A 17,705-nucleotide genomic window follows, 5' to 3' on the forward strand; every position below is an offset into this window, starting at 1 on the left:
ATTTCGTACTGGGAAAGGCAATTTTGTCATTTTTGACTGAATACATACTTCACAATCACCGAGTTTTTCATTTGGATTGAAGTCAAGTCCCTTAATCGTTCCATTTTTAAGAGCATGTTTTAAATCGCTTTCATTTATGTGTCCAAGTTTTAAATGCCACTCATTAATTTTACAGCTGTTTGTAACAAGATTGGCATTTTCAAAATCATCAAATTCAACATAGTAAAGACCATTTATTTTGGTTGCTTGCAAATACTCTTCATTTTTAGAGTTTCTAATTACAGCTTTATTTTGATCAAAGGTTACACTACATCCTTTTTCAGTGATTTTGTTTACAGATAGAAGGTTTGTTGTTAGATTTGGGACATGCAGTGTGACTAGGATGTTAACAACTGAACCATCCTTAGTAAGTTTTACAAGTCCCTTACCTTCATTTGATGTAGTATGATTTTTTGATGCAAGTTTGAGTGTGTTATTAGAAGTTTTTGAAAGTTCAACAAAGTCTTCCCTATTTTTACACATATGAGAAGTACTACCAGAGCCAAGACACCAAATGTTGTCTTTGGGTTTACATTCTCCGGATATAAGACAAAATTCTTCTGTTTTAAAAGATTTGTGATTGTATTTAGTTTTTGCCCAACATTTTTCTATTGAATAATTATTTCTCCCACATTTTTTACAGAAAACCTTTGAATTTTGATTAAAGTTTTTGTGCTTGCTGTTAAAACTTTCAGAGAAAAATGCTCCGTCAGTGTTTTGTTTTTCAACTCTATCTTTAGAGTGTGAATTTACTACTACTTTTTGCCTAGCTTCAAATTCTTCAAGTATTTTAATTTTTAGCTGATCAGGTTTAGGAAGAGAATCTCGTGACTCTATTGCGACTCGAAAGTTCTTAAATGGTGAATTAAGACTGTACAACATCATTATGGACAAAAGATCGTCATTTATGACAATGTCTAATTCTAATAAAATAACTTATCAACAGCATCAGTAAATTCATCTAAGTGATTTCTTACATTATGTCCATCTTTCAATTTGTGTAGAATCAATTTCTTTAAAAGTGTTGCCTTACGTGCAGGACCTTTAGATGCATAAACATTATTCAAAGTGTACCAAATATCTTTTGAGGTGTTGCAGCTTTTTATATTCCTAAGCTCACCAGCAGAGATTAGTAGTATCAAATCAGATTTTGATGTCAAGTCTTGATTCAACCACCTTTTATTCTTTTCAGGATCTGTATCATCAGGACATGGTTCTTCACCACAGACATATTTCCATAGATCTGATTTTATTAATATTCCTTGTGCCTGAATTCTCCAAGTATCATAGTTATTTTTGTTTAGAGGTTCAATTCGGTAATTTACAGTACTAGTCATATTGTGAAAATGTTATGAGATGTTACAAGAACAAAACTTTACACTTCAACCTAGGCTGACTGATAAATTATTTAGATTGAAAAAGATTTTACTTGGGAATATATTAAATTCATGAGTCTAGAACCATCTGGGCCCATAACCTAAAGGGGAGAGCATATTAAATGTGGAATTGAGTCTAAAACTCATGAATATCAAATTAAATTTAGACAGAATAGAAAACTAGTGTTTAATTGAATCAAGGAAAAACAAAAAGGCAATAATCAAATATAAAAACATAAACATATGACTTAAATAAAATTAATAGTCACATGCTAGCTTATATACAGATCATGAGTGAAAGTCCAACAATTATTGTTTATGTTTATGATCCATACAGGTTCTGTTCAAGTATTCGTAGAAGTAACACAATCATACACAAAATTATTGAATCACTTTACTAAACAGCTGCTCATTTACTTGAGCAGAATTGAAAATGAAACTTGAAGTCGTTTTGAGAGGTTATCTTTTCATAAAAGTATTTTTCACTAAACTACGATGTTTTTAGCCGTTTTACAGGCATTTATTGTTGGCCGAAAGCTACGTATTGCTGTCCATGCCAGCTGTCATCGCCATTTGGGGGCCGAGCAGGTTTTTACATCCCTAGGACCAAAAATCAGCTGTTTGCTTATTTCCTTAAAGCAATTAATTAATGCATATTAAATTCACCTACATCAGTGTATCCATAGCATTGCAATAGCCTTGTTCATTGTCACCATTGCCTAGCAACTATGTATTATTATTTTTGCTGATTCCTCAAATTTTTTTCACATAACCTCAAAGTCGTAGTTGTGTTGACTGCATTATTATTGTGGTGAATAGTGGTAATAGGGTATTATAGCACGGCCCCCTTTAACTACAGGCCGCGGCAAGCGAGAATTGGCAACGTCGCACTGAGCATTAACTCCCGGCCATTTCACCATTACGGTAGTACGAAACTAGTGGTCGCGGTTTAAATATACTGCATTTTTACACCCTTACAATTGAGATAAAATTTTGAAATTTTGTACAGAGCTAGGGAATAAACCCTTCATGCCAATGGTATGGTTTTGAAAATTAAAACTTTATTTGATAGTACATATATATATATTTTTAAAATTAACACATTAGAAAATTTTTGGAATAGTGAAGTGAAAAAGTTAGTCGCCTACTAAAATTTTTGTTTGTTGGTCAGAGAAGTTTCGTCTGTGAGAAAGTTGTAGATAATTAAATATACTTTAATTTTTGTATTTAACTTTTCTTTCTATCATGCTTAGTTTTGTTAAAATTTAGGGTTCAACAGAGTGACCAAATCTCAGTTTTATGGCGCGGCGCGGCGAGTAGCGCTGCTCGCAACTGTATTGTAGTATCGCATAGCTAATAATTAATTAATGTAGGCCAACTGTATTATTTCAAGCATTTTGATATGCCTTTTGGTTATCCACAAGAATATTACTTTTGTATAAAATACTGCATGACTTAATGTCTTCATAATTAAATACCGTAGCCTAAAACAAAAATGCCTTTTCCTTTTAGTTTTAATAATTTTGCTGTAGTTTATTATGAATTTTAAGTATGTGTTTTATTTACACGTTACTATGTAGTATTATGAGAAATAAAAACATTACTTCATTTATTCTGTTATTGCGCAACCATTAATAACTAATCCATTGATATGTTCTTGCAACAGACAATCGGAAGGTGGGGCTACCGAAAACTTTTAATTTAGCGCTCATCAACCAATAGTGGCGTGGCGACCACCATCTTCATTGAATTAGGTGGAATTAGCGAATAACTAAAATTAGCGACAACCTGTACCTATAATTAGCGTGCAGTTGTTCTTCTGTGTTGGCTGGTTTTTAGTGACCAGTGGTTTTTATGTCAGATATCGATATTTTAGAAATAGCTGAAACTGTTTGCATTTGTGGAATGAATAATTTGAAGGAAATAGTATCAAAAATTATTTTGAGAATGAGCAATATTTTTTAAATATCTGCACGAAAGTAAAAAAGACCAAAATAATAGCCACTGTAACCATTGAAAAATGTCAATCCTTTCTTGAATAAAATAATTTTATTTATTGCTTTTGTTAATTTTTACTTTGTATAATAAACATCATCATTCCAATGATAAAACAATAGCTTACACAGAAGCTGTAACTAAATAACATTGCAGATAGGATATACATTTTAAGTGTTTAACAATTAATAAATCATAGAGTAAATACGTAGAAGAGACGGAAGAAAACTACAATCATGCGCCTACTTATACGTTCAATCATGTTCAATGTACCGTAAAAGGTTTTATATTGTATTACATTCTTGTATTGACACGAAAGCCTCACATAATTATTTACTCCTTTTCCTACACATCAGTGTTATCAGATATAAAACATCTAAATTAATAGATAATTCGCGTGCTTGTTCCAATCCTCCGCGGCGCGAGCGCGAGCGTTCACTGGTGTAGCGTAGCTTAGCCATCCAGCCATCCGATGCGGTGTTGCCACTTCGAACGCCGCGGCCTGTAGTTAAAGGAGGCCGTGATTATAGTGTGACAAAAAATAGCGTTCGTATCACGGACCAAAATAATTTTGCAGCTCTCCGTTTTAAGTTCTCGACTTAGTCTCAAACTTTAATAACTATTTTAAGCCAGCAAAATTACATTTTGGGCCCTAGGTACGAAATATACTATTTCCTACAGTCACCCGGCAAAGTGGGCTTTCTTGCACATATTTTAAAAATTGATGTCAATATCAGTTATCCTCTTTCCTCATAAGATTAGGTTTTTACAAAATAAACTTTTTATAAAACTAAATACAATGTAGGGTTATAAAGTTGAAAAAAAAAATGTCCGTCCACCAATTTGTTGCTGTGTTACAAGGTGGCTCAACTCCTAGTACATACAGAAAGCCTTACTTTGGTGCACAGTTTTTACTTTGGCGCACAATAGTATTCCAACCAAACTAAACAAAACAGCGTGCTTTTATTATGCACGTAATCCGTGTATACTTGAATATAATTTGGCAATACCTGAAGATATTACGACGACGATCAGCTGGTGCAGCATTTCCCATACCGTTCAATGTTTGGATTTAACCTACCCTAAAAACGTGTTGTACAGTGTGTGAAGGACTTATTATTTATATGATTAATCGTACCTGTAGGAAAAATATAATGTGTAACATAATTGCAAACTTCCTTTGCCCCCTAGTTATACAAATAACTATAGTTTTCTAGCTTATTTTGTTAATTAATGATGCAACAGGACAAAAAGTTAGAGAGCGAAAGCCAAACGAATTTCAACAATATAACGCAAATAGTTAAAGACTGTGCGCCAATAAATAAATAACTGTGTGAGTGCAATGAAAAATAAACAGCCTTGGTTGGATTTTGAGTTCATATCTGTGAGGAAGCGGGTGTTTATAGTAGTTTACGCAACAATTGCATGGAGATGGTGTTAACGACACGAGTAGAAAATTTAAGGTTTGAGCCTTAACAGGTTCCTTAAAAACTGCTACGAGTGTCGTTAACACTACTTACGCGAGTTGCGCATACTAATTTACCTACGACAGTGTTTTAATAACTAAAAATTACTAATAGTAATAATAATAGGCTAAATACCTTATTTACGTCTTCAATCCCAGTAGTCTTTTTATGATTACTATAGTTTCGGAGCTAACAGCTCCATTGTCAAATCTTCTTATCTTGTTAAATTACTGTTGATAGCATTGGTCATTGTTGAATTTCACATGTAGACATACACACACACACACAAAACATTTATATATACAAACGACATTGAAATTTAATATTTTGGCCGGCCTAAACAAAAAGTGACTAGCGTTGTGGTTGCACGGACCGGTACACTGACTGACTGATTCATGTTAGCCGATACCCTGGAGACGTTGACCTTGGCCTTGGGGGAGGGGGGAGATCAGCTGTTTGTCACTATTTCTATTGTTCAATGATTCAATGCGATCGAACAGAACGTTGGAGTTGAAAGTTAATTTTTCATTTAACACATCGTTTGGCGATTTTTTGAAAGCTTTATAAATTTTGTAGCTTTCTAGGACGTTCATCACAGGGCCTTTATTGCATTTATGTAAAATTTCTAAACCTCCATTGGAACTTTTTATGGAATGGTTTTCTTTTTGCAGGTGTTCGGCAATCTTAGAACGCTGTGAATGCAATTTAGGTTTAGGGAGATGTTCGTTAAACCTTTTTCTAAAGGAGCGACCTGTTTGTCCTATGTACATACTTGGGCAATCATTGCAGTTTATTTTGTAGACGCCCGTTTCATCCAAGTTGTTATCAGTATTTTTACGCCGATTCGTGTTTAAATGATGTTCTAACTTATTTGAAGTTTTGCATGCCAGGGTGATATTTTGTTTCTTAAGTTCATTTTTAATAGTGAAGTGGAGGACATTGCCGTAACCGATACAATTTCTGACCAGACTTATCAGATTCTTGTTTAACGGTTCTGGATTTCTGATTTCAAAAAATCGCCAAACGATGTGTTAAATGAAAAACTAACTTTCAACTCCAACGTTCTGTTCGATCGCATTGAATCATTGAACAATAGAAATAGTGACAAACAGCTGATCTCCCCCCTCCCCCAAGGCCAAGGTCAACGTCTCCAGGGTATCGGCTAACATGAATCAGTCAGTCAGTGTACCGGTCCGTGCAACCACAACGCTAGTCACTTTTTGTTTAGGCCGGCCAAAATATTAAATTTCAATGTCGTTTGTATATATAAATGTTTCGTGTGTGTGTGTGTGTGTATGTCTACATGTGAAATTCAACAATGACCAATGCTATCAACAGTAATTTAACAAGACAAGAAGATTTGACAATGGAGCTGTTAGCTCCGAAACTATAGTAATCATAAAAAGACTACTAAGATTGAAGACGTAAATAAGGTATTTAGCCTATTATTATTACTATTACTCTTTATCAATCCAGGAGGCAAAACATGGATAAAAATTACTACTCATAACTTCTAAGAGAGGTTATGTTTTCGTTTATATTTTTTAAGTTGATCCTCTTAAAAAGACATTTTTAATTTCACACTTAGAGGCAAAAATGTCACATTTTAAAAGCTGGACATAAGTTTTGTTGTATTAGTTTTTAAGGAATTGAGGTCATCAATTTGTTTATTTAAATTCGAAAAAAATTCTATATTTGGCTCAAAGAATTTCCATCTAAATAACTACTATCACTTTTTAAGTATGATAGTTAAAACCTAAGCTTTAATTCTATCAAACATAATGTGGCTGTATGAGAAGCTCGGAGCCCGAGGCATGTGTTTCCTGTTCAAAATATATTAGTAACCTAAGTAGAATTGGTAACAGTGTAGGCAGCCGTATACAAAACGCAAAATACTTAGGATGTATAGGTATAACTCCTGACAATCATACAGTAGACTCCCTCCTATCCGGACATCTTTTAACCGGACTACACTCGGTAGAAGTGACATCTCTTTATCTGGATAAGTCAAATACTGTATAGAGTATGCATTTAAACGGTCCGTTTAACGAGATTTTGGGGACGTCAGTTTAACCGGAAAAAACGTTATCCAGATTGGCCTCGGTCCCGAGGAGTCCGGATAAGAGGGTGTCTACTGGAGGCCAGATATAAATGAGGGCGCCATATGAAATGCAAACTGATGGTGGCCAATTGACATGCTTTTTGATACCCTATTTACAAGAAAAAAATTAATAATATTTTTTTTTGCTTTCAACGCCAGTGGCATTTCACGAGAGTTACGTGAGATAAATGTTTAGTGGATGTGCCGGGGATTGAACCCGTCCCTCCCGCACCGAAGTCCGAGATGCTAACCACTAGGCTAGCAACACAACCAAATTGTATATTGAATTGTAATATTGAACTACAATTGTATTAGTTGTGTAATTTACAGTTAAAACTATAAAACTTAAACATACCATACTCTTTTGGATCTGGGGGCAGCCACATAACCTAAATTCTGATTGCAGTCAAATAGATAGCGGGATGTATATATATATGAATTTGAACGGAGAGTGTTTTTGGCCTCTGGGGACCTCAAAGAGAAAAATTAAATCGGTCCCGGGTCCAGGTCTTACCATGAGTACTACGGTAATAGCTTACTCCCTATATGGGAAATTCGCTAAAAGAGTCAAATATAGACCGTCAGCTGTGCTGCGGTTACCTTAGGTTCTGGCGCATACCGCTGGGAGCGCCATATAGTTAAGGCGTACACGCTACGTAACTACACGGCACACCCAGTGGTGTGCGCCAGAACCTATGGTAACCATGGTAACCGCAGCACGGCTGACAGTCTATATTTAATTCTTTTGTCTGTCTATGCTAATACTTTCTATTAATAATTAATAATTGAAAATGTCATAAGAGCATGAGTTATTTTATTATCTAAGAAATTTAACTATTAATTAAGATCATCCAATGTCCTAGACCAGTCTTGCACATTAGATGATCTTTTATGTGACAAAGCCATATCGGTAGCTAATTTTTGGAAAAGCGAAGTCTGATTTCCGGACACAAAAAGTAAGTAACTATTAATTTTGAACAGTGCCTAAAACTACAAACATAGTCACAAAAAATTATGCATACCTCTAATAGCTGTAAAGAGAAGTGTGAGTCACAGTCTTGCAGGCATGGAAATGTAGTAAGAGCATCTCCAATCCTCACCTCTACACTCCTAGAAAAAAAAAATAAAGGTGAATAAGGAAAAGCAACAACAAATGCAAAACCACATAACATTCTTAGATACATGTGAGAGTATTAGTATTTAGAACATATAAAACACAACACTTACCAAGAAATGTTTCATCAAAAACTATCCTATATGCAGATTCCAAATCCAGATATCCTATACTGCAGTTACCAAATTTGTATTAGTGTTTTTGTAGCCTAGAATGTAATGGAGTGGAACTTTTAGTAAATCTCACAAGTAAAATACTGTTCAGTCCTTGGTTCTACATGACGCTACAATGGAAGAGAAAATCAACACTTCTACCATGAATTATTAAAAGAAAAATAATGATGAGTATATAATTAAACATCTTTCAAAACACTCATCAAAATATCCTTATATATAATTCAGTAAGACAAAGATTTTACCAGAAAATTCTGGACGTCTGGTAAGTCGCAGAAACGTGGGAGGGGTCTTAAATTAAAGGTCTTGACCCCAGGGACTCGGGGAAAAATAGCAGAATTTATATAAGTTACAAGAAAACGAGATATAATGTAAAATATCCACCATAAAAAAAGCTTGGGGACTGAAAAACGTCTGCATTCTAATCAGCTGTTACTTTTTTATTTGCAATGTTTACATTTATTCCGAAAGTCAATGTTGTTAAAATGTTTAATAATGTTTTAATAATGTTTAAGAATAAAATGTATTTGTTTAATTTTTTTCCGTTTTTTTTTTTTATGAGTGAAGTAACTGGACAGAGCAAGGGAAGACCTGCAAGACGTGGAAGATTATCCAGGACTTTTTGTTGTATTCTGTTTTTATAATGAGTGAAGTAACTAGACAGGGTAGGGTAAGACCTGCAAGACCTGGAAGAGTTTAAAGGAATTCAACTGACACAGGAAATGCTAAAAGAGAATGTCATGTAGGACTATGAAAGAAATCCACAAGCTGGTTTACAACCTGCCTTCAGAAGAACGCATTTTGTGTTTAATGAGTTGAGTGTTGTTTCTCACAATCTAGGTCCTCTTAACAGCACTTGCATGCAATGTGGTGCATTTCACTTCGCAGAGGAGGCCACAAATGGACATGTCAACGCATGTTGCCACAATGGACTCATTAAAATGCCACAACCACAATTGAATGACGAACTAAAGGAATGTTTTTACATGATTCTAACTTCATAAAAACGTAAGGCAATACAACAGTGCAATGGCTTTTGCGTCGCTTTCCGCTACAATTGTGTCTAAATTAGGGGCTATGGCCCCAACAGGCCACTAGTCTAATTTATTTGAGTAACCAACTACTACTTACTTTTGTACGCAAGGCTTGCAGAACAAGTGACCCTCATTGCAAGTAGTACAATCTTCAAACAGAACATTTTGGTAACAGCAACCACACTCAATTAACTCCCCACAAGCTTCCGCCTGGAAAAATATTTGATCAATTTTACTAACAATTAAAAATTTATAATTTATTTTAAAGAGTGAAAATGCTCAGACATTAGACAAATTATACTAAAAACAAATACTGGTTTCGATTTGTTTACTTTTATAGCCTACTCTTACATGATATGCTAGCGGTGGTTTACTTGTTTTACTTAATCTGCTAGCCACAGCTGGGTGCTAGTCACTAGGCCGTGAGTTGAATGTGAGGTGGCGGGGAGACCGTCTTCAGCATTGTCCTACACCCAATTATCTTGGTGTCATACTGGACCGCACACTGACATTTAAGACCCATTGTATTGCGACAAGAGGTAAAGTCTCAGCGAGGAATAATATCATCAGGAAGCTCACATACAGATGCTGGGGTGCTAACCCTAATGTCCTCAGAACCTCAGCTTTAGCGCTCAGTGTGTCGGCTGCGGAGTACGCTGCACCAGTATGGAACGCATCGTCACATGCAAAAAAGGTTGACATTGCAGTCAATGACATGGCTCGTATTGTAACTGGGTGTTTGAAACCAACCCCAGTACACAAACTCTATCCTATCGTAGGGATCGCCCCTCCATCAATCCAACGTGATGTCGCTGCCGACGCAGAAAGGACTAAGCAAGGGACAGACCCTCGTCACCCATTACACGGCCACCAACCTGCAGAGCGACGGCTTCGGTCCAGAAAGAGCTTTTTATCACAGACACGAGTCCTGGATGGATCACTCTCAAGCAATCGGGTGGCAAGGTGGGAGGCCACGTTGACTAACCCTCCCAAACCAGCCAGGGAGGAACTGGCTCCTGGTGGAGGCCTTCATTACATGGTGTGGAAGACCCTAAACCGAATCAGGGTCGAGATACCAAAATGCAAGACAAACATGCAGAAATGGGGTCTCTTACCAGACGAAGAAAACATCTTGTGCGCGTGTGGTGCTGTTCAGGATCCTGGCCATCTGCTGATCTGTCCACGCCTAGACCAGTCTTGCACATTAGATGATCTTTTACAAGCGAATGACAAAGCCATATCGGTAGCTAATTTTTGGAAAAGCGAAGTCTGATTTCCGGACACGGAAAGTAAGTAGCTGGAGTGTCAAACAAGGCTAAAAAAGTTGACTATACTTGAATAGATACAACTTCCGTATCGGCGTGGTGGGGCGATCTGACTTTTGGGTAAGAGGGAGAGCTGCCAGGTTGGCTACCAGACCAATAAGAGCGAGGAGAGCCTGACGCGGTTTCCATAGCAACAGGCGCTGTTGCCATATCGCACCGCATCTCCACCACCGCATCTCCACGCCCGCACGGGCATGTGCAGTTCCTCCTTATGATAGATGACAGCGACTACTTACTTCGAGTAAAACAGTGTACTGTCCGCGACAGTTCAGAAGTCCCCTAAGCTCCAAAACAAACATTTTGATGTTGGAAAAGTATATTCCATATACATATATATATATATATATATAAGGCAAAAAGGTAAATACTTTTTGGTGACCGAGTTATTTAAAAGTGATAGTAATATTTATACATGTTTAAAGATTTAAGACATAGTGACCGCGCAAAAAATATAAAATTACTAAATAAAGTTTATGTCTAAAAAACAAAAACGGTCTTACATAAATTTTAAAATGAAACCAATTCTTCTTATAAAACCAAATCTTTTTAAGATTTTTTCAATTATTTTTCCAAATATACTATGAATTTTAGTGCTTTACACATATTATTTCACGAAATTTTGAGTTTATTCATAACTTTTTTCTTTTAGAAAGGGAAATATATCCTTTGCATGTTTGCCCAACTCAGCTATAGTTTTTACATAGGAAAGCAATGTACAAATCAAAACAGAACTCTGTGGGCGAAGACACCAGACTGCACCGAATCAGATGACACGACCACCCACTCATCAAAACAAAGATGATATGAGTAATGATGTTTACAACAGATATATACAGTATATGCTGAGGACCAGAGGGCAGGAACTCCCAGTACACAGTGTAACGTTGCGTGCGTTCGCGTTTACAAGTACCCTTCGCGCATATTCTGTGATGAAGTTAAAGTGGCAGTTCCCGCTCACTGCAGTGGCCGTCCGTGACAACGCGGCAACACCGCAACAGCAGTCTCCCCACTGCTCGCTACCCCTCCACACCTCTCCGATTCGGAAGTTGTATCTATTCAACTATAGATAAGATCCAGTGTTTATGTGTTTGACCTTAGCCACCACTAAGTTTAGGTTTTAGCCACACTTAGGAGTTTGATAGGTTGAAAACAATCTTGACAGCTGCTGCAACTTGGAAACCGGTAACATGACATGGCATTGGGCAATAAATAACAATGCCGCCTTGAGAACACAATCTAAAAGGAGTAAAATCAAATGGAGTAAAATGTCAAAGAAAGTTAATATTATGAGTACGCTCCTAAGTCACATATGAGAATGGACAAAGACCATTCCATACATACAAACAATTTGTTAACAGTAACCATATTCATATCAGCTGATTAAGCAGGTTGGTTTATGTCAAGGAAACCTTGGTCCAAGGTCATAAGGCAGGTTTGATCAAATCCACAAAATGAACAGGAAAATCTTCCAGTTTCTGTATTGTATAATCAAAGAATGTATGTCAATGTATATTACAAAAACAGCAATTGCTCTAACATGCTGAGTAATAGATGAGTGAATGAAGTGAACGAATCTATGTATCGTGTATAGCGGAGTCGGAGAAAAGTTGTCCGCTTGTGTGTGTTCGCACCAAAAACTCAAGAACTGTCGCACTTAGAGCGTTCAAATTTTGCACACATAATTATGATGCCAGTGGGAAGACCTCATTAAAATTCTAGACGATTCCGTTCAGTAGTAATTATAAAACCCTTAAAAACATTTTTAAATTTGTCCCATAAGAATAACATAAGAGCTACCTTCTTCTTCTTTTTATTTGTTTACGTTTTGCGACCAACAATTTTGTTGTCTACTTTAGACAGAGAGAACGACCTTTACTCTAAGCTCTTTCATTCATGGTGTAAACAGTTTGGCGTCTATGAATATACATCATTATAATTTCACAGCTTTCACAGGATAGTGTTATTTAAGTTAGTTAACGACTTTTGTGGTCGTGGTTGTTCATTTGACTAGCGTAGCTCCAGCTTATGTCAGTTATTATTAGCCTCTGCAACATAATAACAACAGACAACACAACAAAACGTTAATCCTATAATGTATTCTGTTTCTGATTTAAGCTTCCCAAAATAATTGGTTTACACTAATATTTTTTTCAAGTACAATGTATTTTTTCAATTAAGTTACATCTTTCGATCTTTCTTTCGTCGCCAGCTGGCTTGAGAGTGACAATCCGAGTCCATAACAACATTAATTTACTACCAACAGTGGGGTTAATTGGTATGCTAAGAAAAGAAAAGAAGTAAGTGCATTTTGAATGAAACAATAACTTGCAGAATAAAATCACGTAAGTAATACAATTCAATGGCATAGGCTTAAGTACTCAATGCAAATTTTAAACAACTCCGCTTCAACACATCAGTATAACCTACAAATAAGTTAGTGAAGATCCTGTACATAGTTTCCAAGATCTGGTCTGGATAATAATCAAGTCATAATGAGTCTAATTATATATTATTATATTATTATGAGTCCAAAGATAACAACATTATTACCCAGCTTCACAGGTTGTGGATGCTTAACTTAGTAGCCTAAGTTATAAAACATTAATAAATAATAAGAACTTAAAGATGGTGCAAACTGCTTTGCAGAACTAAAGTAATGTTGCTTTTGCTTATGATCCGAAGGAAAAGAAGGCCTTTGCTAAGAGTAGAGACTGAGAGTGTAGGCCTACCCTATCAAGTAGGCCTAGTGTTAATCTTTTTGAAGCCTATTGTTCAGTTTATTGGCCGGCCCTAAAATGTATGACTAGGCCTAGGCGTGTAAGCTAGAAACTTTTTAGGGCAAGCTAGGCCAGTAATGATTCAATGATTTATTAGGCCATTAAGCAAAGCAATAGGCTGTGTCACTAACAATACAAAATAAACAATAAATAGCTTAGTCCATCTTGATTCACAAATAACTTAAATGCAAAATGGCATCTGGGTCTGAAAACACTCTTGCTTGGAATCAAATCAGAAACCTGCAGATTTGAAGGTGAGCACTAAGTTTTAACTACTTGTCTACCTAGACAATATTTAACTTAGACGACACATAATTTTTTAGAACTTGACCCATGGCATTCATGTTTTTAATAAGTGGCGCACATAATTTTGATAAAACGAGTGGCCTCCTTTTAACCGAAAAGTACACCTAAAAACCCCAAATTTGAATAGCCCTAGCCTACCCCCTTATGTTAAAATGAGGGAGTAGTAACTTAAGTTAACTTAGTTCGGTCACAGATGACAACAGTGGCATTTTAGACGAGACTAGATATAAGTACAGTGTGTACTGAAATAACGCTTTTAAGGAAAGCGGTCCAAACGCATAAGTTAAGTTAGGCCTACCGGTATGTGTTATGGATGTGCCAGAAATTGAATTCATTCCTCCCGGACTAGAATCTGTAACCCTAACCAATAGGCTAGCTACACACACAAACATACTGTTAGGCCTATTGTAATTAACTTAACAGGGGCACATGATGGGTGCGTGGGAATATTCTATTTAATGGAAATTGATATCGATTCACAAAGGCCTCAAACAAATTATTCTCAAGTTGACTTATGAATTTTATTGGTTTAGGTTTTTTTTATCAAATGCTTGATAAATAGCCTACTCTGTAAAAGTATTATTGGTTTGGCACTTTCAATAAGTTATATATACAGCTAAACTTACTACAGTCCACTCTTGGTAATTCAAACACTTGATAATTCAAAACTTTCGATAATTCAAAATGAAGGCTCAGTCCCTAGCCAAAACAATATTTCAAATCAATATTATAGTCTCTCAATATTTCAAATTTTTACCATGCATTTTGATACACTCGGTATTTCAAAGTCCAAATAGAGGGCAGGTCAATTTGTAACACGCAGTTATTCAAAGTTTCGTCGGAAAAACACTCTATAATTCGAAGTAACTCAGTAATTCGAAGTTCGTCGGTTGCCACTCTATAATTCGAAGTCATGCTGTAATTCGAAGTTTCGTCGAAAAAACACTCTATAAATCAAAGTCATGCAGTAATTCGAAGTTTAGTTGGCAAAACACTCTATAATTCGAAGTGATCTCTTCCTGTTATAACAGGAAACTATACAGTACAGTACATCCTGTTCCCATGGTAGGCTAGTGTTGGACGTTTTGATGTTTGTTTAGTTAGAGCAGTAGTCTGAGTTAGTTCGCTGACTTGTTTTTCTAAGTTGGCAATCCGATCTCTAGATTGCGCGACATCTCCTTGAGCACAAACGTATCTAGTTGTCGACAGCTGATAGTTCAGCTATAGGCGAAATATATAGCGCTAAATAACAGATTTCTTTGCAACTATGTACATTAACTGAAAAGTACGCCGTTGATTGTTTAAAAGTGTACTAAAATATGGTATGATGTTTTATTGTAACGTGCTGTACCTTTGTATGTAATAAACAACCAAACTCTCTGTAATTCAAATGGTTTATTTTTCTCCCGATAAATCAAACTCTTGATAATTCAAAACTCTTGATAATTCAAATTTATATACTTGGCCCACCAATTTCAAATTATCAAGAGTCTACTGTATGATTGACTGCTAAGAGTTTACCAACTAGGCATTTGTGTGTCCTTAACATAAAAGCGATTGTCTACAAAGAAATTACATTAATTCAAATGGGGGCGTATATGCACCGCGAAGCGGTTTGCTCTATAGTTGTGTCCTGCAAGTAAGCAACGGGCCTACGAACCGCAACTTTGTAGTAGTTTGTAAGTAAGCTACCTACATTTAGTATTATGAGAGCTTTTATGCACAGCGACGCAGGCTGCTCCCGCTGTAATTACTGCCAAATACCCCTTGGCACCATAAATACAGCAATTGATTGTTGTGTTGTTAATCACACAGATATTAACACTGTTTATATATTATTGATATCTGAATAATTGTGGTTGTGTAATACTAGATGTTCTGCAAAATTTTATGTTCAGGGAGCTGTTGTCCATTGGAGGGAAAAAATGAATGAATGAACACACACCGGTGATAAGAAGACAGAGACAACGTCATAGACCACTTTGACCACCAGTCTAGACTTTACCTCAGCCCGGTCACGATCGATTGTCAAATGTCCCTTCGTGTTTTTCGTGTTTGTCCCTTCGTGTTTTTCGTGTTTTTTGTAATGTGTGTCCGTTCCGTGTTATCATGTTTTGTATATGTTTTATTTATTGAACTCTGTTTGTTAACGACCTTCGAATGAAGTGATTACCTGACACCTTGAGGCCTGATGATGGTTCAAAACAAGAACTGAAACTAGTTGCCCAAATCAGCAACAAAGGATTACTATATGCAGGCATTGTAAACCATTTTAAGTCTAACTAGATAACCTGTTGCTCAAAATCGAGCAAAATTGCAACTTGTAATAAAAAAATGAAGAACAAAAAACATAAACAGCAAAGTAATTTTTATGACTGATTATAGAAATGTGAAAAATATATTGTTGAAAAAAATTATAAAACTAATCTACGGTACAATATTTAAATATAGATCCGTTCTCATACTGCTTTGGTTATCTCTTATGTACTGAAGGCGGGTACCCTCGATGAGAACGTAGATGTCAACCACACACTGTAAAGTGAGCTTTTCAGACCTAATGTAGTAAGCTAAATCCCTCTCTTGACGCCAACCAGCACGACACATACTATAGCATTGTTAAATTATTCCTACCATATGTTCTGTTTTAGGCGTGTTTAAATTAGGTGCCCCAACCAAAGTCTCCGGTTGGGAAAATTAGAGTAGATTTAACGACGTATCTAGAACGGATACACGTGTAGGCCTAACACTACCTATTAGTTTTTGAAAAAAAGAATAAATAAATCAAATAAACAAAGATTTATTTGGCCAGGTGGTGCTCTGTTTTCAGCATTAAAATAGCTGCGACATCTATACAGGTAGCATCATTGCAGATTCAATAAGATTCAATAAGATTTATTGCAGCCATTAAACATATTGTTACAATAGTACTTAAAAATAGATCATACATAAATTATAAATTTCAATACATACAATATCCTATTAAGAATCTAAACATGATATGTCACTATTTAAAAATTCTTCCTGCGTGTAGAATGCTTTTGATTTTAAAAACTCAGTAATTTTTCTTTTAAATTGGTTTAAAGGTAGTACACGAAAACAAGTGGGTAGCTTGTTGAAGAAAATATGTTGTATGTAAACATGGCTATTTAAAGTTTTTATAGGATGGAGAGGACACAGGTAACTCACCTGATGAAAGGTTGCAGACGAGTCAAAGAACACATAAAATCACACAGATAATATACTTAATATTTCGCCTCTTTCAGAGGCTTCTTCAGAAGTAGGCCTAGATGGTAGTTACAAAACAACAGTTTAAGGATGACACAGTTTAAATTCAAAATGTCTGACAGGTTGTCCAACTGACACTGCACAAAGCACTAAATACAGGCACATTGCAATATTGTATTTACATTATAATATGTATATTGAAAAGCAAATTAGTTTTGTCCATGAAAATAAATACTTAAGAGTTAGCTGTGAGGGTGAGGATATGAGGATATTATCTAATGTTGAGGTTAGGTGGGGTTCTGGAGTTGGTCACAAACTGGTAAGCTAATTCCCATCTTCTGAGCATTGAACTATTGCATTGGTTCTTTGGCAATGATTTTAGAGCTTTTATGGTGAAACAGTCATCAAATAGAAGTTGGTGGGATAAGGCATGTTGTGCAACTGGTTTTTCTTTGCTAGTTTTAACATCATGTCGATGGCCGTTCATGCGTTTTCGGAGAGTCTCGGCAGGGCCGATTTACCGAATAGGCACGGTAGGCACGTGCCTAGGGCGCGAGGCAATTGGCTTTTTTGGGGGGCGCCAAAAATTTGGAAATTAAAAAAAATTCGTGGTAGTATTTGCGTGATATCGCGGTAAACTTCTGATAACCACTCGCAGCCGTGTAGGCATCGTAATCGTCTCCCGCGTTTGCAGCAAGATTCTTACTATTTTCTGCAGTCAGGTCGTTTGGACATAAAATTATCGTCTTCCATGATCGAGGCAATATAAGAACG

The 17,705-nt window shown here is 36.1% G+C and overlaps 1 protein-coding gene across 1 annotated transcript in view; it reads right to left on the reverse strand.

The window, feature by feature from the left end:
* The window catches only part of LOC128985602 (uncharacterized), a 109,856-nt gene that overhangs the window by 61,423 nt on the left and 30,728 nt on the right, over nt 1-17,705 (reverse strand). Inside the window, exons 4-5 of the mRNA XM_054405235.1 lie at nt 9,396-9,508; nt 8,000-8,087 (exon numbers count right to left, since the gene is read on the reverse strand). Coding sequence (XP_054261210.1) covers nt 8,000-8,087; nt 9,396-9,508 — 201 coding nt within the window. The remainder of the gene's footprint in view (nt 1-7,999; nt 8,088-9,395; nt 9,509-17,705) is intronic.

The sequence above is a fragment of the Macrosteles quadrilineatus genome, unplaced genomic scaffold, assembly GCF_028750875.1.
Source record: "Macrosteles quadrilineatus isolate MER2022 unplaced genomic scaffold, UCM_ALF_1.0 Scaffold_2__2_contigs__length_208266976, whole genome shotgun sequence".
NCBI lineage: Eukaryota > Metazoa > Arthropoda > Insecta > Hemiptera > Cicadellidae > Macrosteles > Macrosteles quadrilineatus.